Source organism: Streptopelia decaocto, assembly GCF_964273445.1.
Source record: "Streptopelia decaocto genome assembly, chromosome: 4".
In the NCBI taxonomy this organism is placed as follows: domain Eukaryota; kingdom Metazoa; phylum Chordata; class Aves; order Columbiformes; family Columbidae; genus Streptopelia; species Streptopelia decaocto.
In genome coordinates this window covers 68,017,578-68,042,114 of record NC_138658.1, presented here as the reverse complement: position 1 = coordinate 68,042,114, position 24,537 = coordinate 68,017,578, and the positions used below count along the sequence as shown (strand labels likewise).

The 24,537-nt window shown below is 38.8% G+C and overlaps 1 protein-coding gene across 1 annotated transcript in view; it reads left to right on the top strand.

Annotated features, from left to right (window-relative positions):
* HGFAC (HGF activator) overlaps positions 1 to 23,315 on the top strand; it is a 58,262-nt gene extending 34,947 nt beyond the window's left edge. The window contains exons 10-16 of the mRNA XM_082050711.1: positions 8,587 to 8,761; positions 12,166 to 12,251; positions 13,196 to 13,436; positions 16,181 to 16,320; positions 18,450 to 18,590; positions 19,624 to 19,772; positions 21,353 to 23,315. Of these exons, the coding sequence (XP_081906837.1) occupies positions 8,587 to 8,761; positions 12,166 to 12,251; positions 13,196 to 13,436; positions 16,181 to 16,320; positions 18,450 to 18,590; positions 19,624 to 19,772; positions 21,353 to 21,523 (1,103 nt within the window). The 3' untranslated portion in view covers positions 21,524 to 23,315. The remainder of the gene's footprint in view (positions 1 to 8,586; positions 8,762 to 12,165; positions 12,252 to 13,195; positions 13,437 to 16,180; positions 16,321 to 18,449; positions 18,591 to 19,623; positions 19,773 to 21,352) is intronic.
* Positions 23,316 to 24,537: the final 1,222 nt, after the last annotated feature.

The window sequence follows — 24,537 nt, the reverse complement described above, 5'->3', positions numbered from 1 at the left end:
ATGTAAGACAACAAGTCTAAATACTACTGTGATTTGAGCACTGGTGAGATAAAGGATGACTGAGGAGCAATGTAAGTAGCAGGAAATTACTGAGAAATACTTCTGGGTGAGGATTTTCTTAGCAGACGGCTGGACCATCATGTTTAATAGACCTTTACCTGTTTCCCATGAATTTGTCTAAACTCTTTAGAACCCCTTTTGCTTTTCCCTTTCACAGCATGCCATGTCAAGAAGTTCCAGAATCTAAATAGATCTGATGAGAAACTGTTTTCTATTGTTAGCTTAAAACCTACTGCCTGATAATTTTGTTTCCCCTCTTTGAACAGTGAGTAACAGAATAATCATAACTTCTGTGATTTTACAGATACCTATTTAACTGTCCATTTGTGTTTTTTTTTTCTTTCTGACTAGAGAGTCCCTGTCAGAACTCAAAAATCATCTTTTCACTGTTCTTAACGTTCTCTTGCAAACGATCACTATATATATGCACTATATAAACAATCACTATATATAGCCAAGCCATTATCACAACGGCCGTGCAGTTATTGGCAAATTACGAGCTGACTTATGGGAGGTGATAAACATAACATAGGAGATATTTATAACAAAGGAAATCAAAATACAAAAGACAGTTTCTAATATAGGTTTCTATTCTTTGCAGTAATACATTATTTTCTAGCCCTTAAAGAAGAACCTTCAGTACTAAAGAAAGAACTGCCATTTTAAAAAGTGTTCTAACAGAGTTTATGCAGAAATTTTCAGTGAAGTTTAGTTCCAAAGGAAATTAGATACATCATCAACAAATCCACCTGAAAACAGACACTGTTTAAAATTATTCAGGGATGCATTTTAATTAAGTTTAATTCATAATAATTGCATTTAAATATGCACTTATTTTTAGAAATACGGATTTTGTGTTAAGAGAGTAACTGCATTCACTTCGGAGACAAAGTTTTTGCCGAGAGAACTCTCTATCCAGGTTTTAGGTGAAAATTCAGAATTAATTATCCAACCGTGAGTACCAATAGTTGTCTTATTGTACAGAGGAAGTTGAAAAAGGGACCCAGACCTTTGTCAGCGATAAATGTGAGGAAGAAGTGAAAACTAAGAGGGATGTAAGGGTGATATTTTTTCCCTGCCCCAAGTTGGCATAGACAGTGGAAAGGTAATTGTGAAGATTTTTGGGAAACATTTAGCTTCAGGAATGTTTAACTTCATTGGAGGTGATAACTTATGATAAATGGTTATGAACATGTAATTGTAAAATTACTTTGATATTTTATGCTTCTTTGAACAGATAGGAGCCATGTTAGAGATGTCGAGTGAATACAGAGGGACACAGCTAAAGACAGAGGAGTAGCTGTTTGGCCAGAGGACAGATAATTCAATCTAATAAGCATTGGTATGTAAATGTTGAATAGAGTTGGAAGGCGAAGGAAGGTGATGTAGAACTTTTTTAAAGGGATTGGTGCCTTTAGGTTTCTGTGATTGAAAACCCACCATTGCACTCTCATTGTAGGTGTTAGCTGAAGTGCATGTGAAAACTAATATATATTTTGCCCCATTTCCTGTGTAAAAGTACTTCCTTCTTGCCATTGCTTTATTACTGGGTTTGTGTGTGGGATATTGAGTTAATCTGGGAGCCTCATTTGTATTTTTAGGTTTATTATTGATTTTTTGGAGGGTATGTTGGTGGGGTGTATTTATTCTGTTTAATTAGCTGCCAAGCCTTTTCCTGAAACATTTAGTCTATGTAGGTGGCTTTGTTGTGTCGCTGTTGATCAGAGGAAGAGCTGGTAGTCACATGTGGAGAACTGTGGTGGGCCTTAACACCATGTAACCTTAATCATTGGGTTGTACAATGTTCTTGATGGCTAGCTGGGGTTTATTTCTGTCTCGTTTGTTGTATTAGGACTCAGTAGCAGCTCAGGACCTGTTCTTGTGGAACTATTTGCAAAAATAAAGCAGCCATGGGATGGATGGGTTGTGGCAGATTTTGGTATTTTTGATGATTAAACTAATGAAGAGGGAGAAAGTGACACATGGTAAACCTGCTTGGATTTGTGTCACCGTGGTCGTGGGTTACAGTAGATGGTAGTTTGAAGAGTATTGGGGGGACTGCACAGGGGATTATACATTTTGAGGTTTATTTGGATTGAGATTTCAATAGCAATAATGTTTTTGTTAGCATTTTGGTCATGATGAAGTATGAAGTTGTTGAAGGTATTTTTGAAAACTCTTTTATGTTTTCTAGTTTGTTTGTTTGTTTTTTCCTATTTTATTTTATTTTATTTTATTTTATTTTATTTTATTTTATTTTATTTTATTTTATTTTATTTTATTTTATTTTATTTTATTTTATTTTATTTTTTTATTTATTTCCTATGGGTAATGGAATTAGAGGAGCACCATAACTTTAGAGAAAGTATGAGTTGGAATGCTAATTGTGGAACGTTTATGGTTACGTAAGGAGATGTGTTGTTGTATGCCACAAGTAGGTTGAAGATTTTTAGAAAAAGAAGGTGACAGAATAGCTGAATATGTAATTACACACAGAAAAAAAATTCTTGGCCACATCTTTGAGGGTTAAGCTGGGGGAGTCTGAGGTAATAAAAGAAGTAAAAATGACAGCAAACTCACCTTTTCAGTGGTTGTTTTACTGAAATAGGGTGTTTGCAGTTTTCTACTTAAAAAGAAGTTACTTTAGTAAGTAAAGTTCAGCTCTGGAAACTGGAGGAAAAGTTTTAATTCTTTTTCTTCTTAAGAAGACAGTGAGAAGAAGATAATGAGTCTTACTTTGTGGTTTATATTTATTAGTGTTATTCTATAATCTACTAGAATGTTTTTGGATTATTGTTCATTTTTTAATTTTCTAGGATCCGGGTGGGGGGTGGATGAAAGAAATAGATGAAGCATAATAACAAAGTCAGTTGACTGAAAATGACAAATGAATATTCAACCAGTCAATCCCCCACTGAGCTTGGATAAGTAGGTCTGCCACTAAGAATTGAAGAGGATTTGTAAGTGGGACTGGGATGCTGCTTGTTGTTTGCATGTGTGGAGCATTTGAATTAGTAATAAAGCTAAGATGGAAAAGAATAAGGTTAATATTCCTCCGTGGTTGTAGAAGAATGGATAGACTAGGAGATAAAAAAGCACCATTAAGGTCTGACATGGCTTGATACGGTTTGCAGGGGTAGAGTCCTATGGATCCCCTGGGAGGCTGCATGAGGGCAGGGCAAGGGTTAATAGGGCAAGGTTAATAAAGAGAAAGCATAGGGCACTGTTGCAGAGATAGCAAGGGCAGGTTGGATTTTATCAGATTTTGAATTATTTCAAAAGTGCTGGAGTTCCATGGGGAAAAACTAGGTCTAGTGGACTATCCCTGGTGATGGTAAGTGGCAGGAAGAATTGCAAGATGAATAAGTGAGAGACTGTGACATTATCAACTGAGAACCCACCTCTGATTCATTACACTAAAATAGGGTCAATATATGGGATGGTGGACAGGAGACTAATGATAACTATAGCTTCACAAAATGATAATTATAGGGTGTCATTTATGGAGGTGATAGATATGAGCAATAATAGAGATGCTATTCTGATCTCCCAGGTTTCTTTATAAAGTTAGGAATTTTCCACATCTCTGACTAGTTTTTGGCTCAGACAGATTGTTTGTGCATTTCATAATCAGGCTACAGTTTCAATGGGGATTTATTTTAGTGTTAGGTGCTCTGAGTCCAGAGATATCGTTGCTATTCAATGAATCAGTAAGCAGCATAACTGTTTGAAACAGTTATTTGTTATAAATTAGTGGCATGCATTATCTGCTGTTGTATTAAATCATAAACCCAAACAGAAATACTGAAATCTAGATAAATATTATAAATGTATGATTGAATTATACAGAAATATATATATATATATCGCTTTCCTTACACTTCAGTTGTGGTTTATATTTGTTAATTTGCAAACTCTGAAAGCTACAGTCGGTGCTGTTATTCTCACTTTCACAGACAGGTATTAGTGCATGAAAATATGAAGCCGTTTGCTTCAAGCCATTTGCAACAGTCCAGTCCCAGGGCTGCTGCCATGCAATCTCCTGCCCCTGTTGATTAGCCTTCACATTCTCATAACTAAAGAATGAAAAAGATGGCAACTGCTTTCTTCAGTGCAGTCTATACCCACCTGACCACCTTCCTAGACATTAACGCAGATTTTTCAGTGGCACAGGGAATCACTGAAATATAAGCTAAATCTTCCTTTGGGAACAGTGCTAGGTTAATGTGGACACCCTTCAAAGCTCTCTGTGTGGTGTTTGTTTCATTTTGCATAGGAATTTCTGCCTTCAGAATACCTGGGGGCTTTTCAGTGCTTTATCTGATGAAATGAGATGCCAGTAAGAGCAATCTCTAGGAATACTGGAGACTCCTTTCTGTCACACATTTATGGCCAGCTCAGGCTGGAAGCTGGCTGCACTTGCAGTGAGGGAGGTGCAGCTCCCCAAAATCAAAAGCTTTCACACTTTTCATGGCTACCCAGGAAAGGAGAAAAGGGACCTTCCAGGTGAATCAAGAAAAGATGGACCCTTCTGTAGACATCCGATGAGTCTGAGCTCAAACAAGAAGGAAACTTGACTGCATCCTGCAATGCCAAGGCAGTGTAAGCAAAAGGCTTATGCAGAGCCATAAAATTTCATTGTTTATTACTATTCATCTTCATAGTTAGTGGATGAAATAGGATCAGGTAGAAATATAAATAGATAGACATATTAAAAAGGCTTCAGAGGGATATTAATGCGCTGTCTTGCAAACCAGCTTCTACTTAGTGAGTGCTGGAGTGTTCCCTCTGACCAGGCCAGGGGATGTAGGGCAGCCACTCAGGCCTTTGGCTCTGGAGCTTCCCAAGGCACTGCAACAAGAGTGGCCATGTGCTCCAGGAGTGTTCTGGATGGAGAACGCTCTCATAATTCCACCAAAGTTTTGCTTTAATTTACAATTTTCTAAATAACTCTTCCATCTGGGTAACTGATAATCAACACACTGGAGAAGACTTCTTGTAATGGCAATTGTGAGCAGAGAGGGGACTTCTGTCCTTTCTCCTCTTCCCTGCTCTCCCTTCCTGCCATCAGCTGATATAGAAATTCATCTGACACTGTATTTAATAAAAGCATTACAGGTTGGTCAGGGATAAAACAAGGTTGGTCAGGAGTAAAACAAAGCATTACTGAATGAAAAGGTTACTTAAAACTATCCCATCCCAGGATTAGGACCATCAGGGGAAAAATGTATTCTTATTAACAGAATGAAACAGTTTATGCATATCTGGAAGGAAAATAAAGTAAAAACTCAAAAACATTAGGAAATTTGCTGACGAGATGTTTTAGGGGGAAAAAAAATCTAAAAGATATATTGCTTTCTACACAAAGACTTCAAAAAGAGACTCATAAAACCATTCAGGTATGTAACTAGAGAACCTGGAACAAGATTTGGTGACAAAAAGTCTTGTGCACTGTTTTCAGAAATTTAGCAATTAGAAGTGGTTGGATAACTGCTGTTTCAGGTTGCTTTTAATTTTAAGACCTGAAACAGCTTTTTATTGAAAATTTAAAAGGGAAAGAATTTGTGTGACATGCTGATAAAATATGCCATCCTAACACAATGAAAATGTTTTAAGTGAGCTATTTAAACCTCTTGGATTTTAAAAACAAATCATAGCAGGAAAGTATTTCTAGTTTTAAGTTGTGTTTTTATTTTTCTGAAAAGAAACAAACAGTGGTGATAGTGGCATAAGCCTGCAGAGTAACTTGAATCTGCATTTGCATGAAATTTTTTGTCATCTGAAAGTTTAGGCCATTTCTACTCAACATAGTGATTGGCAATACTGCAGGGAAGTGAACAAACAAGAAAAATACAGACATTATGTCCTCCATTACTTTTTTCCACATAGGAAAATAAATATGTTTTGGAGTTATGAGAAGTTTCAGAAGCCATTAGGAACTGAGAATGAACAATTCCCAGTCAGAGCAATCCATAAAGAACTGCTGAAAGCAGACCACCTACGCACCGTTTCTGACAAAGAGAGGAAAAAGAGATTTTTTCAGTGCTGTAACAGTTCAAAAAAGAGTATTAGGAGCAAAAGATCTATATGACTGTAATAGTTGCAAAGAAGAGATTTTTGGAAAACTATTTGTCCTGAATTATAGGAGATAAAATGTATTAGGTTTTGCATATACTTCTTAATGGCCTCAGATACATAATGAAATGCGGTTTAATGAGCAGCGATGTGAATACTGTGATGCTACTACAAGCCAGTCAAATAAAGCTTGCTGGAGTGGAGAGCAGGCTGATGGAAAGCTACTAATGAAACAATAACTGCATTAAGCTAGAGGCTTCTCCACAAGATAAGAGATTAAGTCACTTTACTCCTGTGCCCAAAATACTCCTTATAAAACCAAAAAGGAACACAAAACTGTGTGAGAGATATTACTGTTCCTCTCAACAAGTGTAATATATAATCCAGACTCCTTACTTACAAGAGGAGAACAGGAGGGATGATTTAGAAAGGGGCCAAATTCTTCCAGTTATAATCTTCTGATATGTTTAGCAATAACTGGCAGACCCGATGAAACAGAGATGCATTGGATTTTAAGCCTGACAAGAATGAGCACAACTTGCAAACACCATCTGTAAGATGTCCAAAGCATTGCTGTTGCAGAATATGTCCCTGGTTCTACGCTGAAACAGAATCTCTTGTTTCATCCTCATGAAAGTAGTTTAGTTCATTTCTGAATGTAATAAATACAGTACAAATAAAAACAGCACCTGGCACTTCCCTGGATAAATCAAAGAATTCAGCATACAGCATGATGGTGGTATTTTCATGACACTGTTTCAAGCAAACAAAGCAGAGTAACATGCAACTTGCCCAGAAAATAAATGTCAGGATTGCCAAGAAATGGTTACTATTGCTAGCAACACAAATGAAAGGCAAATTATTTTCTGTGAGCTCCTAGACTATGGTTGTTACAATATGAGTTGGATTTAATGTTATATTCATAGCAACTGAAATAAAGGGAATTTGATTTGAGGGCAGGGGTAGGAGAAAATGTTGTCACCATCTCAGAAGGGTCTGCCACGCCAAGCTAGAAAACAAATTTTGCTAAGTATTTGTATACTAACTCACACTGGAGTTCTTGCAAAAAACTTCTTGACCTCCAGCTCTCCAATTTATGCCATATGCTTGCTTGAGCTTTTGAGGTCTGTGGTTACACTGCTGACTTAGAGGGATAATTGACACCAGCAGTTCATTGCTGTGATTCATAATTTCAGTGCTGGTGATATTCCCTGGTTCACTTGTCACCTTATTCCGTCAAAATAAACAGATCTTTGGCAATAGCTGTCCACACTGTGTGGTGTGACAGATCATCCTCATGGTGTGTTTTTCAACAGTAAAGAGATATCATGATGTTATATATTTAAGTATGTTTATAAGTTTAGAAGGAGATTCAACCAGTCTTGCAGATGTCAAGGATAAGTCACACTGACATGGCTGGGATAAGAAACCCTCTGAGGCTTGGTAACAATTAATCCTCTTTATACATTAGAAGGTTTTGTGTTTCCTTTGGGATACTCTGAGCTGTGTTTTGAGGTGTAGACTTTCTGCTCAGTGTAGCTATTTGTATACAAATGCATCCCCATATGTTTTTCAGCCATAATGCTGGTATGTGCTGTTGATAGATCTTGGCAGCTGAGTATACAGGTCATAGAATATGTATGTCAGGCCTATCTGAAGAAATAACCCATGTGCAGGTGATGAAGAAATGGGGTTTGAATAACAAAATTCAACCTACTAGTTCAATCTTTGCAAAATGCATGTATTTGCAACATGTAGCTACCTATATATAATATACATGGGTATAGCGTAGATATATGGGCACGTATGAGTCCATAAAAATAACTATTTTCCAAAATCAGGCCTTTTAAACGTGTACTGGCAGGCCAGGGTTGTTTTTACTACTTTGCAACACAGATATCTCTATCTGATATGGTTGACTTAAGCTCCTTTTATTGTCAATGGAGATTAGTCAATGGAGTCAAGAGTGTAAGGCAAGATTAATCTTGTTTCAAAAAAGCCACCTCAAGCAGGCTGGATCAGTCTGGTGCTAGAAATGCCTGTTTCTCTTAATTGACTAAAAAGGGAGTCTCCAGTCATGAGCTCGGTTGTGTCTAAAATTAGGCAGGAGGAATCCCAGACATATTGCTGACTTTGCTGTCGATTGCTGACTAAAATCTTCCATACGCAGTACAAATTTAGGTTTATTTTTCTGCTCTACTGCCTGTTGAATAGTTACTTGTGCATGTGTAAAACAAGGCTAACTCACCATTCATTTTAAACAGAATTTTTAACTGCTTGGGTTGTTTTTTATTAAAAAAAAAAGAAAATCCTGATTTGATGGATTCAATTACTGTGAAAGGCAGTATACAGAATTGGGGCCACTGGCTCACATTTGGGACCTCAGCTGTGAAGTAAGTATTTAACATAGAATTAGCACTGATTCTTGACCAGTGTCTTATGCTTTGCCAGTTCCCAGCCAGCGGTGCTATGTGGGCAATGGCACGGAGTACAGGGGCACGGCAAAGACAACCATTTCTGGACACAGCTGCTTGCCATGGGATTCAGATTTGCTTTACCAAGAGCTTCATGTCGACAGTGTTGAGAAAGCAGTACAACTCGGCTTGGGGCCGTTCTCTTACTGCAGGTGAGAAAAGCTCTCAGGTGCCTTGTATTTGTAAATCAAGAGGTGGATGCGTTGTGTAGGGGAGAAGGGCCAGGAATCTCAAAGCAGGTGTTGTTCCTGGCCCGGAAAAGCTGGACTGACTCTAACAGGCTGACTCGAGAGATGTAAGTGTGCAGAACACATGATATGGTAGATGGGTTAAATCAATAGCTGTGACCACTAACAGAAGCTCAGAGACACCATGTGGTGTGAATTTAGGGAATGTCATATGCAGGGACAGGAGCTGGACTTGATGATCCTTGTGGGTTCCTTCCAACTCAGGACATCCTATGATTCTAATGTTGGAAACTCCAGGTCATTTTATTTATTTATTTATTTTCCCTGGGATTTTTTTTTCTTTCTTTTTGAAAATAAGACCTTACTGCAAAACTTTTGAAATTGTTCATAAATGACTATCTAAAAGGAGACAGAAATGTGCTAGCCAAGTTGAAATGTTTAATTTTTTATTTCTAATTCTTAAATTTTGAAATACATATTGTGAAGGAAAATATTTTAAAACTGAAAAGTTATTTGAAAATGAAAAATCAAAGCACGATACTTCAAATATGTTGAAATGGCATGTCAAATTTTTTTCCTGACTTTCTTCCAGAGCAAAATTATTGCAAAGTAAAATGGCACTGTTTCAATTTTGATTGAACCATACCTATGATAAACTGCATTTCTACTAAAGTTTTCTGTTCAGCTGTAATGAAAAGGTCTATGATACACAGGTTTGTGCTTTCTCCTCAGTTACTTTATGTTCCCCCTCCCTGTGGGGTCTTTGTGAGGTCAATGGATATTCACAAATAAAGGAAATGTTTCTTTTTAGAGAGAATCCTGGAGATGAGCAAATGTTAGAAATGAATAAACTTTAGATGTTCTCCATAAATTGGGGCAGCGTCCGGTTGGAGGCCTGTATATAGTGGAGTGCCTCAAGGGTCGGTGCTGGGGCCAGTACTGTTCAATATATTCATCAATGACTTGGATGAGGGAACAGAGTGCACTATCAGCAAGTTTGCTGATGACACCAAGCTGGGAGGAGTGGCTGACACACCAGAAGGCTGTGCTGCCATCCAGCGAGACCTGGACAGGCTGGAGAGTTGGGCAGGGAAAAATTTAATGAAATATAACAAGGGCAAGTGTAGAGTCTTGAATCTGGGCAGGAACAACCCCAGGTTCCAGTATAAGTTGGGGAATGATCCATTAGAGAACAGCTTAGGGGAGAGGGACATAGGGATCCTGGTGGACAGCAGGATGACCATGAGCCAGCACTGTGCCCTTGTGGCCAAGGGGGCCAATGGCATCCTGGGGTGTATTAGAAGGGGGGTGGTTAGTAGATCAAGAGAGGTTCTCCTCCCCCTCTACTCTGCCCTGGTGAGACCACATCTGGAATATTGTGTCCAGTTCTGGGCTCCTCAGTTCAAGAAGGACAGGGAACTGCTGGAGACAGTCCAGCACAGGGCAACGAAGATGATTAAGGGAGTGGAGCATCTTCCTTATGAGGAAAGACTGAGGGAGCTGGGTCTCTTTAGTTTGGAGAAGAGGAGACTGAGGGGTGACCTTATTAATGTTTATAAATATACAAAGGGTGAGAGTCACAAGGATGGAGCCAGGCTCTTCTCAGTGACAACCAATGGTAGGACTAGGGGTAATGGGTTTAAGCTGGAACATAAGAGGTTCCACTTAAACTTGAGAAGAAACTTCTGAGGGTGACGGAGCCTGGAACAGGCTGCCCAGGGGGGTTGTGGAGTCTCCTTCTCTGCAGACATTCAAAACCCGCCTGGATATGTTCCTGTGTAACCTCATCTGGGTGTTCCTGCTCCGGCAGGGGAATTGGACTGGATGAGCTTTCGAGGTCCCTTCCAATCACTAGCATTCTATGATTCTATGATTCTATAAATTACTGGTTGATGTCTCAGAGGTGGCTTTGTTTTGTTTTGTGTTTTGTTTTGTTTTTTAACTGGAAGTTAGATGAGTATTTCAGGAAGATCAGAATGTGCTGCTTTTTCTAATTTGTTTGGTGTTAAGAAGCATGCATGCCTGCTGAAAGAAGCTCTTCTCTATCTAACACAGAACAATAAGCAGTTCCTACACCCTATCCTAATGCAGACTGTCTTGCTTTCCAAGGCTTGGTCCTGATTCAGGCACTTAAGTATGTGATTTATGGTGTCCCAGCACAGTATGGCAGTTTATTAGGCACATATTTTGTGCTTTGATAAATCTTGATGGCTTCAATTTGCATCATTTAAGCAGATCTGAAATGCAAAGAATAAAATGGTGTAGGAGCTGATGTGTTCGTGTTCTGTAGAGCTGAGAAAAAAAGCTTTTCACTTTTTTGTCAGCTTGTTACAATTTCTGGGGATATCTCTGCTACACTATATAATCCTGCAGACATCTTCTTCAAATAGTCTAATTTAGAAACATTGTTGGCGGAAGATGACTCAACCTGTGTTGCTTCTTCAGTTCTGAGAAGCTGAAAGTGCTTTAATCTTTTTCTGAAGAGCAGTCATTAAAAAGAAAAAAAATATTGAAGAACCTTAAAATCATAGTACTTCTGATGAATCCAACTGAAATTAGAATTAATGTTTATCTGGAGCCTTGAGTTACCTTGTCTATTTTTCTTGGCTTACTCGAGATCTTTCTGGCTCTTTAAAGTTTCCTGATATTCTTAGAGGAGTAAACTGGGCATATTTCTGTTAATTATATGGCATTGATAAAGACAATTGGGCTGTACCATGGAGAAAACCTATTGAAATCAAACCAATACCTGTTCAACACCAAGGTAACAAAGGACTAAACTGTTTCTGATATGCCTTTTTTTTTGGTCCCCCTTTTGAGGAATACAATATTTTCTTGAGGTAGTCATACATTTCCTCAGACTCTCCAGGGAATGTGAACTTCAGCTCCTCAAATTAATTTTTGCTAGCTGTTCTTGTTATGGATTTTCTATGAATCTACCTGTGTTGGAATTTCCTTGCTTAAAAAGATCATCTAAAAAAGGAATCTTTCCCATGGGATTTAGTCCTGAAAATAGCTGAGCTGATATGTGTTAGAGTGCTTCAGTGTGGGCTGTGTTTAAACCATGTGAACATGCTCATGAATCCAAATACTTGTAGGCAAATTTTACAGGTGTTTAGTCATGTGTCTGTATTTCAGGTCCTAAAGAACCTTAGGCTTGGTTAGTTTGGAGCACGAAGAACACTACTGAAATGCTGCTCACCTGTGTAGGGATTAGTAGGTGCTTCGGTCCTTTGCCAGGTAGCTCAAAACCTGAGAGTCCTGTCAGTCCTCTGCGTGCTGCAAGAGGAAAAAGAAGAAAACCTCCAGGTAGCTTGGAACAATGCTGTGGTTAATGCTTGTGATTCACTCTCCCCTGAATTAATTAGAAATCCAGATGATGATGAGAAGCCATGGTGCTACATCACGAAGAACAACAGTTTGTCTTGGGAGTATTGTGACATTCCATCTTGTGGTATGTAAAGGCTCTCTTAAAATCCATGTTATGAATGAATGAGGAAAGATTTAGTGATACCAGAACAAGCTTTCACTATATAATTTTGAATGTTCTCCTGTTCCCAGGAGTGCTGTATATTTTACTGTTTGCAGTAAATTAAATGACAACCAGTTTCTTTTGCATTTTTTTTCAAGTTGCAATACAATCTGTGATTTTTGTCCTGGAATACTATATAACAGCACTGTCACACAACTGCTTTCAGTCAAAATCATCCCAATATCATCAATTTTTCTGCTAGAACATGCACAATGTCAGAAATGATTGATGCTCTGGTACAAATTGTCATCACTCAGGGAGTTACGGGCCAAAGAAGTGAATGGGTCTCTGAGCAATCAGAGGACTGGATCCTCTGATGTACTGATGATGTACTAGATGTAGTACTTAATGCCAAAAATTAAAGATTCTTCTCTTCTGTAAATTAATATTTAAATGTTAATGTTGAAGCTGACCTTCAGAATGGAGTTGTAATCTGAAAAGACAGTTTATAAACTTTCCTCTTTTATGGTCCTAATGAATTTGATACATGATATTTACATAATTGTCCTAGACCTTGCTATTGCAGTGGCAAAAGCTCAGTCCAGAATCTAGGAATGAAGATGTGATCTATCATGCATTATGTGTGTCTCCCAGTAGTGAACATTATATTTGTGCTGGTAAATGGAACAGTGTCCAGTAATGTTCACAGACTAATTTAATTTACAGTAGTACACATGTAGCCAGGGTGTTGGAATAGGCATAGCATTCATTCTTGCAAGTCTTTGGAGGAACTGAATGAGATTCAGTTGTATGTAAATGTTTAATGAAAATTTAATGAACTTTTCTTTTAAAGAGTCCTATAAAAGTTCCAGGCCTTACAAATCACAAGGATTTATAGTCTGATGCCATATCCCTTCCTATCTCAGCAAGCAGGGAAAGGAGGCCACCAGCTCCAGACAATGCAGATAGCTCTGCAGTCACCAGAAGACCATGTGGGAGAAGACACAAAAAAAGAACTTTTGTGAGACCTAGGATCGTTGGAGGGTCTTCATCTCTGCCTGGATCTCATCCGTGGACAGCAGCTATATATATTGGAGAGAGTTTTTGTGGTGGAAGCCTTATTCAGACCTGCTGGGTGGTGTCAGCAGCACACTGCTTTGCTAACAGGTAAACTCACCCATTAATATGACAGTAGCTCCTCTGCTCCTCATAGTCACTGCTTGTGGCTCTCAACAAACCTGAACTGAAACGAGTGACAAAGATGTGATTTTAAAAGGCCCATGTTTCAAAAGGAGTTTCTGGCAATTTGGGTGCAGTTCACAGGTTGACAAGCAGCCTGCAGCCCTGTTGTCTCACAATCTTCTTCCTTAAGGAGTCTCAAAGAAGCTGAATGACCCAACTGAAGTCAGTTGTGCTGAGCAGGACATAGAACGGGAGCAAGAACGCAAGACTAGGAGCTTGTATGTGCAGGCATCTGCAAGGGGATATAAGTATTTCTCTTCTTCTCAGTTACCTTTTTAAATGTTTTTGCCTGCTTTGAGGTGTAATGCAGATGACCATGCTTATTGCAGTGTTTAATTCAAAAAGGCTGAGACAGTCAAGCAATGATTTAGAGGAGACAATAAATTACCGTTGGTTGACACAAATAGAGTGGGCCAAGCTTTATGAAAAGCCAAAGGGAAGAACTAAACAGTTAATTTTTTAAGGCTGATTTCCTTGAAAGATATTTTGGGTTTTTTGGAGTGGTTTTGTCCTCCAGCTGTGGGACACTGGAGAGAACATTGGCTATAGGATGCTCTTACTTCATTCTAAATACTTAATTTTCCACAAATGCTGAACACTTTCCCTGATTTCAGTTGGTCACATTGATGAGAAAAATATTACATCATTTCTTACCCATTGTTCCTTTACATAGTAAAGAAGCCAAGAGAAACAGAAAACCTTGTGCCAGAATACATACACTGATAGCTCGTAGAGCTAATAATACCATTCTGAATGCTGTACTGAAGCATTCGGAGCTCGAGCCACAACGCATTTGTTTTTCAAATGTTGTGAAATAGCTACTAACTTTGGCAGCTATTCAGGACACTTCCACCCACTTCCAGCTGGTGGTTTGGTACATACAGATTTTCCATAATTGCTGCATTGTAATTTGCACTCTTCCGTATGTTTAGTTAGCCACAATTTCAACTCTTTTCCGCTAGGCGACAATAGATACCTGTGCAGATTTTTTTTTTTACTTATTATTATTTCTTTCTCTTTTCTGTAACCTCTCCTGTTTTATTTCTTTTCCTGAATAAACCACCTGTAAGTCACAGCAGAACCATTCAGTGCCTTTAATATCTATTCTAAATCCTACCCTGGGAAGAAAACTTCCACCCTGTTTTACAGGCCCCAAATCTGGTTTTTGAGGTGATTCATTTACTATTGCAAGAACCCTGAGAAAATCCTGCCATTACATATCGATCAAAGAATATATTATTGTCTTATTTTTTTTTTCAGTCACAAAAAAATAAACTTTGCACTTTCATTTGTTAATTATAAGCACAGTTATTGTTGCAGGGTAGCTGCTGGCTCTATGTGATGCAATGAATTAGAATCTCTTTCCTCCAAGTACATCACTGTTGATCGTTGCTTCGTGCTCAGTTTTGGAGGAGACTCCACGGTGTTTTTGTATCTGATGAGCACTGGTGATGCACAGAAACACAATTAGGGAAGCTGCAGTGATGTTGACCCCTCTGCATCTGTGCATGATGTGTGACAGCAGATATTTTCTACCCCTGCACTGGATAACAAAACATATGAGCGCTCCAATGTTGAAGACACTTGATAACTAAATTCATTGTAGACATGCACATGCAGATTGAATTGGTTTTATAACAAGAGTGAAATTTGAATTCCATTGTTTTCAAAGCTAGAAAATTTACTGTCTTTCCAAACACTTACTGATTATTCCCAAATGTCCCTTTCTTCCCAACTGCTGTACTGTTTCCTATTAGTTGCCTGTCCTAAGGCAATGGATATGAGAGCATTGTGGTGTTTTTAAACACACAATGGCTGTAAAAATGTTGTGAATTACAAAACCAGTGTTTTCTTCTGAGTGTGCTTTTTCCTGTTAGATTAGTGTGATGTTGGAACCTTCCTCCACCAAGTTGCTTTTGATTCTAGACAACAAATTTAACATAGACCAAGCTAATCTCAGAACAGAAGTGGTGATAGCTCTTAGGTGGAAGCTGCCCAGATGTTCCTGAGTTGTCAGTCTGCCAGCACCTTTAAAGCCTTGACCCATGCCTGTAATATTTTAAGAGCCTGGTTTCCCGGAGAAATGAGAGATCCACCACTGACTCGTCTTTTGGTCCCTCATTTCTTCCTCAGTAATATTTGTACTCATCGGCAAAGTGTGGTCCACATTAACGCAGTTGAGTTTCTAGAACAAGAAGTGCTTGCAGCCCCTGAAGATGCTTTTGAACTGGACAGCAGCTGGGCAGCAGTGCAAGTGCTTGCCTTTTACTAATACTTCTGTCAAAGAGCAGCAGCCTTTAATTAGGCTAATCAGGACCCACAGAGCCTGGGACTCACTGTAACACTACTCATCCTTTTCTGGTCCACAGTAGGTAGGAAGCTTGGGAAACATGTCAAATAATTATGAGAGGGTAAATAATGGATGTGGTGAGGGACTGAGGTTATTACTGTTCAGAGGACACACAGCCATTGGAAATCATGTTTTGTTCGGTCTGATAATCACAGATTTGCTTGTGTGTGTGTTTGTTTTATTTTATTTTATTTTATTTTATTTTATTTTATTTTATTTTATTTTATTTTATTTTATTTTATTTTATTTTATTTTATTTTATTTTATTTTATTTTATTTTATTTTATTTTATTTTATTTTATTTTATTTTGTATTACAGTCCACTAAAATCGACTATTAAGGTAGTTCTGGGTCAGCATATATTTAATAAAACAACTGACGTAACACAAACTTTTGAAATAGAGAAATACATCTTGCATCCTGAGTATTCTGTGTTCAACCCAACTGACCATGACATTGGTGAGTATTTTTGTTCTTACAGTTTTATTTTCTGTTTGCTTAAGTTAGTTTCAAGTTGATCTGTCAAAAACTGCCTTCGCAGTGGAAAAAATCATAAGCATTAGGAGAAGCTTTTGAGTGCAGAGAGTTCTTAGTTGCACCAGAGGTATAACAGCATCTGAAAGCTAAACAAATTCAGATGTGAAATAAATGGCAAAATTTTAAATAATTATGATAATTAGCATTTGGAGAATTTACCTAGATGTATGGCAAATTCATCATCACTTCAAGTCTTTGTGGGATTAAGCATTTTTTCATCTGAACCAGAAACTGTGGGCTTGACACAGGAATTACTTGGTAAAATTCTATTGTCTGTATTGTATAGAGGACCTGACTAGATGAACATAATAACCCCATCTGCTCTGAAAATCTATGTTACTAAGAATCATTTTTACACCAAAATAGATTTAAGAATCAGCTGTCTTATTAGTCAAAAGTCAAAAGCCCTTCTGATTGACCTTATAACAATAGTCAGAATGATGATGTAACAGCAACTCATTTCTTATTTTCTGATCTGCTCTGGTGGAAGGTGGCACATCACCTGGGGGTATTGAGCTGTGTGAGCGCTTTGTCTATGAGACTATTTAGTAGCCTGGCATCAGGGATATTTTAGGTCAGGCAAGTACTGGCTTTATTTTTTGCTCCCAGATGGTGAATATTTTCCACCACATAGCAAAAAGCATTCAGATTCTGTGTTGGCGGGAGCGCTGTCAGAGTGTAGCAGGAGATGAACTGGGTTTGGGGTATTACTCTGCTCTGAAATATCCTGGTGTAAACCACCATCGGGACTTTCAGATCTCCTAACGTTTTGAATCACTCTGAAATTTGGTGTGCCTCACCAATGTGCGGTGTCCAAATCTAAGGTCAATGGAATGTGGAGTTCCTAATACATGCTCCACTGCAAACAAACAAGCAGGCAGAAGCTGGGGGAGAAAAGATGTGGGGGCACATTCTGCCCTGTCAGTGATTTCTACTGATGAAGCAGAAGAGTTATTTCCTGCTGAAAATGCTTTCCTAAGGGAAAGAACCTGCCACATGGGTGTTTGGTGGGAAGTTCGAGTGATTCAGAAACAGGGAGAGTTGGTGGGGGAGAGGAGGAAGGTGAGGAAGAGCAAGCTGGTGAGTGTTGGAGCATGGTTTGCGTGGGCTTCTCAGCCTGTGAGATACTCTCCACATGTTCCACAAAAAAAAATGTAGTCAGTAGAGAAATAAGACTATCCAGTGGGATCTCTTGCTTTCCACACAGCTGTGCTCAGAAAACCTGGAGCTTCCAAAAGGCGTGATGTGAAGTAATGGGTTTTTCCACACTACCTCAGCTCTGTCCTCTTTGAGTAGTGTGTCCAGACCCAACATGCTGCCCTTGCTACACCACGCACAAAGCCCCCTCTGTTGCTCTGCAGCCAAACACAGGGTGCTTGCTACAGGGCAACCAATGTTTCTGCTACTTTTGACATCTTCTTTCAGTATTAAGCTCATGATGCTGCAGAGCTCCCTATTTACACTGTTCTCAGCTGCATGAGGGGGTAGCAAAGATTGTGTAATTCCTTGTAGCTTTCAGAAGCTTGGTTTTGAAATACCCTGATTTTTTTATTCCTTATTTTTCAAGATATTTAATTGTGCTGAATTCAGTGATCACAGAGCAGGAAATACACCAGCTCTTGCAGTAATTATTTTTTTAAATCAAATTGGAATTAGGTGTGTGGACAGACTTTCAGAAGCAGTGAGCTCTTGCACATCCCACTTATTTCAGCTGAAAGTTGTGGATATGTCACTGTTATTTAACTTTAAGGTGGGAGGAGACATATGTATTTTTTATCTTCCTCCTTCTCTACAAAGGCAGTGAAGCAAAATCTGCTCAGTGAGTGCAGCATAAAATAAATATTCCCACAAGGGGAGTAGCTAAATGCTTCAGCCTTCAATTTGCTGTGAAATCAGGTGCTGTTGAGATGAGTCTGTCTGTCTTTGATTGAAATATCTTAATTAAGAGATGCTTAGGGGATAATTAAAGTTGTATCTGAGACCCATTGCTGCCAATCCTATTAAAGAAAGGGAACAATCACTTTATTTCTCCTATATATTCTGTTCTGCAGCTTTGATTAAGCTGAAGAAGAACGGCCAACGTTGTGCCGTCAAGTCCCAGTTTGTTCAGCCCATCTGCTTGCCAGAAAGTAACACGGTTTTTCCTGATCAGTTCAAATGTCAAATTTCTGGATGGGGACACAGGCATGAGGGTGAGTAAAATGAGAGTTGGTGTCTGTAGAAAAAAATGACAATTAAAACATAATGCTCAAATCTATGTTATACAACTGATAGTTTGGTGCTTGTTAAAATGTTTTCCAAGGGACTTCTGGCAGAAATCTTTTTACTTACCTTTAGATCTTCCTTATAGCCCTTGGAATTTGGAGTGTGGTTCCCTTGACCAAGTGATTGTATCTGCTTTAGGATGGGATGAGCTGTGGGCCAGCTAGATCTCCATAGACTGAGAGGGGAGCAAGTGCCAACAACTTGATAGTTTAGTTGAGTGAATCCTGCTCCTGGTTTCTCAAGGCAGATATCAGAGACTGCAAACCAAACACAATTTACTGGTCTGTGATGAAGGAGTTCTTTACCTTCACCAGCAAGAAAATTTGGAAACATCTACAGGAGAGGGACAGATAGACTTTGGATAAGAAGTGTTTACATCCAGCTTGAAAATGTGGAAAAATGCAGCCCATCCTTTCAGAGGAGGAATTTCAGGATTATGAGGCTTGGCCATGCTCCTTTGACGTGGAGACAGCAGAGATCTATGTAGATAGATAAGGAGGATGGGGGAGCTGGCTGCCTCATTTTGGTGAGAGATTTAGTATGAGAAAGTGTTGTCCTGATCTAAATGTGTAGTCTAAAGGCAAAACCAGGCAATGGAGCCTATGATAAATCGATGATTTAACATCATATCTGGAGAGAGGAGGGGACAGGAGTGCTGGGGGAGTGTTCCTGAGTCTCTAGAAAATGAGAGAACCCGGAGAGGATTGATGTCTGGACATGGCATGCTGTTATTATAAAGGTCATCATACTGTTATTATAAAGGTCATGGAATTTGACTGGAGGAGCAGAAAGTTATCGGATCACTAGAAAAATTGTTATATTTTAGAGACATCCACAACAGATATATGACTGCCATGTATTAAGTGTGTTTATATGTTTTATTTTGCATAGTGTTTCCATGTTACACTCTTCACGGTCTATAAAAATGACTTTCTTTTCCTTTTTGGGAATTTTTTTAAGATACACCTGGTTATTCACATGTCCTGCAAGAAACACTGATTCCAATTATTCCTGAGGAGAAGTGCAGAAGTCCTGAAATTTATGGAACAGAAATCACTGAAAATATGTTCTGTGCTGGCTACTTTGATAGCAAATCTGATGCTTGTCAGGTAATGTCATGAGTCATCTCTAGGCAGAGAATATAAATGTATATTATTGCCAAAAATGTTGTAGTGTTAAAGTGCTTACTTTTGACATTACTGTGTTCTTCTAGAAATGTTCATAAAGAAAAGTAACTTTTGTGACTGCACTGTTTGCTTCCACCTTCACTTTTTAACATTTTCAATGTCAGATAAGATCTACAGAAGGGCAAAAAAGCCTCAAGGGTGTTATATTCCTCCTGCCTTCATAAAAAGCAGTGGCTGTGCATTGGAGGGTGAGCTGCTTGAGCTCCTGGCTGAGCTTGCAGCATGATGGTGAAGGTTTGCTGGCCTTGGGACAGGGATGCGTTGGCAGGTCAGCCAGCAAGGACCTGTGCAGAGCCAAATCCCCAAGCTGCTGCCTCTTGCCTTATGGAAATTAGGTAGGAGATGGGGAACAGCATTGAGGTTTGGAGGAGGAAGGAGCTGAGGTTACTCTAGTGAATGGGATGTAATGCTGTAGAATATCAGTCAGCTGGAAACTTTTTCATGACTTCTATCCTTTGCGAAATGACCTCATGCTCTTACTACTTTGCATCTCTTTTTGAATTGTGTCACACCTTGGATCTGAAAAAGGATGCAGAATTCTTGTGGTGATGGATGAGAATATTTTTTAAATGAAGGATCAGATTATTCCTTACATAAACCTTCAGATTTTATCTTCAATTCATTTTGAAGAAAGAGGCTTATGCTATGTATCTATTAGCATAAATCTGGGAACAAACAGTACATAGCTAATAGCTGGCAGTGAGATTAAGTACAGCAAAGAATATAATGTATACTGTGTGCTGGAACCCCCACAGAGATCACAAAAGCATCCAATGAAGGATATTCAGACTGAAATGGCAGCAGCCATCAGTGGCTCAAGGTTTCCAGGTCAGGGCTGAGAACTGGTTGTAATTATTTGCTGCAAATGTTCATACAAGCCAGTGAACTAGAATCTACCTTGCTTGCTCAGTTTTCCTTGCCTTACGCAGGAAGTACAAGTACAAGATGCAACACTACAGCTGGTTCTTGCTCCCTGCTGTGGAGAAACAGGGTTGGTCAGGAATGAGAAGGAGAAAGAAGAAAGTAAACAGGGTTGGTCAGGAATGAGAAGGAGGAAGAAGAAAGTGGAGGGAAGGAGAGAGGAGCTGCACAAAGACAAGTGGTCTGGAGAGAGCTGCAAAGTCTGAGAAACAGTGATTTAGAGTCACAGATGTTGCTGAAAACAGTGCTCGTGACATTCAATCATTGTTAGTGAATCAATAATTCATTTTTTTCCTGTTGGCAGGCTTGTAGTGTGATACAAAGAGAAATAATGTAGACTTCTTAATGTCACAATAAATGCAGCTGACCTCTGAGTTTTCTCAGTATATGCTTAGGAAATTAATCTATAAAACAACTTTTATGTATGAATATATTTCATGGCCAAGAAACACCAAGTAGATAATCCATTCTGCTCGAGTATTTTTTTAAGACTTCATTCTTAATTTGGGACTTTACCAAACTGGTTTTTTTTCTGACAAGTTTCTATCAAATTAGATGATATTTCCTAATTTTTAACACAGGGAGATTCTGGTGGACCTCTGGCCTGTGAGAAAGATGAAATCTCTTACCTCTATGGAGTTATCAGCTGGGGAGATGGCTGTGGCAGAGTCAACAAACCTGGCGTATATACACGAATGACAAACTACGTAAACTGGATTAATGAGAAAATATCTCCCCGAAAAACTAGTTGAACTGTCAAATATGCTAATAGGTGAAGCATGGCTCTGGAGTATTTTTGTTTCATTAAAGTGACATAAATATTTTATTATAAGCTTGTATGAAAACTGTCACAGTTATTCTTAGCAATTCCTAATCAGACCACTGACAGTAGGCCTGCGATATCTGATGTCAGGATCCTTGATCTAGAATTTTAGGGCTGTCAATTGCTCAATATACAGGACTGTCATTATTTGGCTTAATAAAACAAACATGTCCAGACAGGGACAAAAATCTACAAATGTTTCTCTGCTTAGGTAATTGCATTAGAATCACAGAATGTCAGGGATTGGAAGGGAACCTCGAAAGCTCATCCAGTCCAATCCCCCTGCCAGAGCAGGAACACCCAGGTGAGGTTACACAGGAAGGTGTCCAGGCAGGTTTTGAATGTCTCCAGAGTAGGAGACTCCACAACCCCCTGGGCAGCCTGTTCCAGGCTCAGGCACCCTCACTGAGAAGAAGTTTCTTCTCAAATTTAAGTGGAACCTTTTGTGTTCCAGTTTGAACCTATTGCCCCTTGTCCTATCATTGGAAGTTATTTGAATGTTTGTGCACTTTCTGGTGGAGCTGCCATCCCCAAACCAACTTGTAAAAAGTTTGTCCTTGTATTCTCAGATGAGATAAAAAAATAAACAGAGGGAGCACCAAAAATGAAATTCCCTCCCTGTCTCTTGAAGTTGAGGTCAAGAGACACCAGTAGAGGAAGGGGGGTGAAGCTGCTCCTCAGTTAACTGCAACAAACCAGTTCTGGGGAAAAAAAACAGGGTTTAGGTTTTGATTCAACCAAACATGTAAGTGTATTTTAATGTTCCGCTGACATAAAGTCAGGAACAAGCCTCAGAGATCTGCTGAATCTAGTGTGCAATTTTCCAGCAAGGTTAATGTAAAACCTCCTGAGAGCACAAAGATTCTTGCTGAGAAATGTTGGAAGTCAAAGCACCTGATTTCAGGCTGACGCAGTCAGGATATTTTGCAGGCTGTGAGCTGCCCGTCACCCTGAGGATGGCTGTGGAAATACTTCACCTTGATGATAAATGCCTAAACGTTCCTTAAATTTAACAGTGTTTTGAAGATGTCTTAGGTGTTGTAGTAACAAGTTGTTCAACTGTTTAGATAACTCAAAAAGAAGTTTTCTGTTAGCAAATTTTTAAACTGGGTGGCTGGGGGAGTTTTCTTGGGAGCTTGGTGATATCATAAACCACAGGCTTTGCTGTCACGGTCTATGGAATTGTTATAGGAAGAATCAAAGGAATTATTACAATATATGGCTGGTTAGAGGCTGTGGATTCAGCTATGTAAGAAGAAAAGGCAGAAAATGATTCAAAACCAAAACAAATTATAATCTGATAAAGAACTGAAAATGCCAACTTTTTTTTTAACATATATACAGGGAACCTTTAGTCATGTCAGGTATGTACATTTGGAAGTGTTGATGTCAAGTGTGTTTCTTTTCCGATAGTGAATGTTTTTGAATTCTCTTAAGTGTTTCAAGCAAAGCTGTGTTTTAAGACACAGAATTTTAAAGTGGTGCCTGGATACTCAGCTATGTGTTTTGTTTTATATGACTGGCATAGTGTCTTCATGGTGAATGATTTTGGCAGTTAAAAGAAACTTTGTATGGAAAAATAACCAAAACCTGAATTTGTGTAAGTAGAGATATATAACAATGCTAATCTAGATAAATGACATAAGCTGTTTAATAAAAATGTTTACCTTCTGTTTCTTGGGCTTTGTTGTGTATAAAGTTATAAATGAATCTTTGAATCCCTCTGTAGGTTGTTCACCAGGTTGAAAGCTGGTAGAAAAAAATGAAATAACAGTTCTGTGTGCTGGAAGGCATCTGAAAAGCTCTGTGTGAGAATCAATTTCAGCTGGTGGTGCTCCCAGTTTCATGCAAGTGTTGTACAAAATTTCCATCAGACAGATGCAAGAGCTTAGACACAATTTTCAGATATGAATACTGTAAATACTAAGATCAAACTCTTTAGTTTGTTTTTTTCTGAAGCACCAAACACTCGATTGAAAAACTGACATCCACCTCTAGGGTCTTGATTCCAAACCAAGCTGGAGACTCTTGTTGCCTGGGTTTTCCACCCTGACCATTTGCAGTACATATCTGGCTTGCTTAACTCCATGAAATATACGTGATTGTGTAACCAGACTAATTGCAGCTGCTGCTGAAAGGCAAGTACTAAGTCAGCATGAAGGAACTATTTACTCTTCTTTGGAAGAAGAGTTCTTCATTTAGAACAGGTTTACACACAATGCTTATGCCATTCCAAACGTCCATATCTGTTCTGTGACTTCAGTTTCATTTCACAACTAATATCCATCCACGTTGTGCATGCTTTTAATCTCACAGTTTTGTGTTATATATATTCTCTCAGTCTTCTCTTGCTGTAAAGAAGATGGCTGTTTGATAGGAAAGGGGTCAAACTTGTGTTTCTGGCAATCCATCTGCAGCTTTTTAGCAATCCTGTTTTCAAAATCTATGCTGCTTATATCAGTATGTAACACCACCAATATGACCAATAAAATATTTTTTAAAGATGTATTAAATGTTCACAAGTGAAACAGCCTATTTTCTGCCCTCACAGGTCTAAATGGCAGATCTTCAGTCATTACTGACATGCTCTGAATGCATTAAAATTAATTTGTGGCTTTCAAAGAAGCCTGTTTGCCCACTGTTACTGCATTGATCTGGTGGAACTGAATTTCATCATTTGAGCATCTGATGTGTGGTGACTGTATTAAATCCACAAACCCAGACTAGGAGACATCCAGGTTAAGCGGGAGGTCCTTGCTTGACCTCTCACACCCCTGACATTGGTCACATTCCTATGGGGCACTGCAGCACCTTCTACCTCCCGGTTTTCTGTTGAGCGTTACCCCACAGAAACTCATCGTCTGTATTTTTCTCCTCTCTATAAGTGCTTATCACTTTGGTTAAAATGAAAATCCAACTTAAATTTACTAGTGAAATTTTATC